Below are 2,549 nucleotides of genomic sequence, written 5' to 3' on the forward strand. Positions count from 1 at the left end.
ACACGCATGGAGCAGGCTGTCAAATAGAGAGTCATTAGAATGTAAAAGATAAGGGAAGGGAGGAAAAGAGGGGGACAATGCTGGGAGAGGCAAACAAGCAATAAACCCATTGGGACAAAGGGGACACAAAAGCTAACCTGGGTAATAGGATAAGAATCATAGTCCCCATTTACACTGTACGTAACACAGTCCGGTCTGTGGATGATTTCTTGTTCTGCAGTTTCCTGTTCAAATCAGGTTTAAAGGTTTGCTGCCTAAGAACAACCTCTCTGAGGTCAGCAATGAAGTGTCTAGGGAGGTTAAAGGCATATGTGTCTTTCTGGAACTGATGTCAGATTGGGGTTCACTCATGCTTACACGTAGGGATAGCCCTGCCTGTCCAATGTAGACAGCGGAGGGGCACTGTAAGCAGGTGACGGTATATAGGATGTTGGCAGAGGTGCAGGTAAATGAACCTCAAATGTTATAAGCCAAGAATATAACCAGAATACACACACCTACAGTACACTCCAGGCACAGCTACTTTTAAATCATCAATTTAACCTCCTCTTCCTGAAAAATCTTGGATGAGGGAGATTACACAACTTCCCTGGGCAGTCTACTCCACTTTTCTAAGAGTAAAGATCTTTTTCTTGCTATCCTGTGGCCACATCTACACAAGATGCTGACTGTGCAGTAGTGCATAGCTTGTTACTACTGTGCAGTAGTGTTGCACGACATAAAGCATGATGCGACATGATGCTATTGTGCAGTAGTAATGCACTACTGTGCATTCAGCATCACCTAAAAACCATTCGCCGATGCTACTGTACAGTAACTGCCTAAACTGAAGCCATTCAGAGCAGCTCCCCCAAAGGACATACACACACACACACACAATTTTTGCTCTAGTTTTATACAGTGACTCTTTAAAATTGCACAAATGTTCTGCTTAGTTAGTTGGATCAAAGCTAGCATGTCCTAGACTTGAAATGCCCTAGATCCCAGAACCAGTTCCCTGCTGTAGCCAGTCCCACTGCCCTTGGGCAGAACTGGAACAGGGGCCCTCTAGCAGGAAAAGGTCCCTTGCCTGATTCTCTGCACCACTCCTTTCCAGCTGAGAGCCAGAGGAAACACATTACCTCTTCCCCAGTAGTGTCCGCCTCAATGCTTCCTTCATCTCCCTGTTTCTCAAACTGTAGATCAGTGGGTTAAGCAGTGGAGTTACCAGCACATAGAAAAGGGTCACCACCTTCCCATTGCTCCCAGGGGTTGACGGAATGATGTAGGTCGCCATAACAGAGGTGTAGAAGAGACCCACCACGGCCAGGTGTGAGGTGCAAGTGGAGAAAGCCTTGCGTCTACCAGACCCCTCTGGCAGCCTAAATGCTGCCCTAAGGACCATCACATAGGAGGTCAGGATGAAGAGGAAAGTGGTGAAGATAAGGAGGCAACACAGGACGTAGCAAGAAAGTTTAGTGCGGGGAGCTGGGATGCAGAAAGTAGCTAACAATAGCACAGGGTCACACATGAAATGATCCAGAATATTGGGGCCACAAAAAGGGACTTTGGAGATGAGGACAATGGGGACTATGAACCACAGGAAGCCCAGGAACCAGCAAGAGGCCACCAGAACAAGGCAGGGCCGCTGGGACATAAAGCTGGAGTAGTGCAGGGGATGACAGATCGCCAGGTACCTATCTAAAGCCATGGCTGCAAGGGAGAAGCACTCAGCAGCCCCCATGGAGAAGAAGAAGTAGAACTGGAGGAAGCAGCCTTGAAAGGAAATGACATCTCCCTGGGGGGTTGCCAGGTCTGAGATCATCCGTGGCACCGTGGCGGTGACATAGCAGGTCTCCAGGAAAGAGAAGTTCCCCAGCAGGACATACATGGGCAGGCAGTTGAGGCGGGGGTCTCGCACAACAGCCCATACGATGCACAAGTTGCCTGCCAGCGTCACAGTATAGGCTAAGGAGAGAAGAATGCATAGGAGGATGCGGTTCTTCTGCTCCAGGGAAGGGAAACCCAACAAGATGAACTCAGTCACAGGCTTGGTGGCGTTTTCTGGATTCATTGTGGAGACCTGGATCTGGAAGAAAAGGACAAACAGCACTCCTGGTATTCCTGGCCCCAGAAAGCAAGAAGGATCTAGTGGGCGAGAGCTGGGAGACACTGGAAATAGGACTCCTCATGCTATAATCCCCACATCTGAAGGCAAAGCGGTATTTGCAATGGAGAATGCGATGGACCAGCAGTGGCACTCTGAACACAGCCCATCACTGAAGCTGTGGGCAGCAGTCAAACCATGTGTGCATACAGACATGCATGTGCACGAGTCTGTCGGTAGCTTGCACAAGCAACAGTCTCACATCCACCTAGGATGGTTAATCCACTCAGCACAGGTTCGTTCAGCTTTTGGTGGACACCTAGCCTGCTGGGAAAAGCCACTGCACTGAGGCCCTGGCTGGACAGCCTGGCTCTCCCACACCTGGACCTGCTTTTGAAAGCCAGCCTAGAAGAATCCCTTCTCGGCAAACCAGAACGAAGACTGGGGGTTTCAAATACTTCTC

The 2,549-nt window shown here is 49.4% G+C and overlaps 1 protein-coding gene across 1 annotated transcript; it reads right to left on the minus strand.

The window, feature by feature from the left end:
* Positions 1-947: 947 nt before the first annotated feature.
* LOC132251621 (olfactory receptor 11H6-like) lies at positions 948-2,056 on the minus strand. The gene has a single exon (XM_059731591.1). The coding sequence runs from the start codon at positions 2,051-2,053 to the stop codon at positions 1,118-1,120; it is 936 nt and encodes a 311-aa protein (XP_059587574.1). The 5' UTR covers positions 2,054-2,056; the 3' UTR covers positions 948-1,117.
* Between the last annotated feature and the right edge of the window lie 493 nt (positions 2,057-2,549).

This window comes from Alligator mississippiensis, chromosome 7 (assembly GCF_030867095.1).
Source record: "Alligator mississippiensis isolate rAllMis1 chromosome 7, rAllMis1, whole genome shotgun sequence".
In the NCBI taxonomy this organism is placed as follows: Eukaryota; Metazoa; Chordata; order Crocodylia; family Alligatoridae; genus Alligator; species Alligator mississippiensis.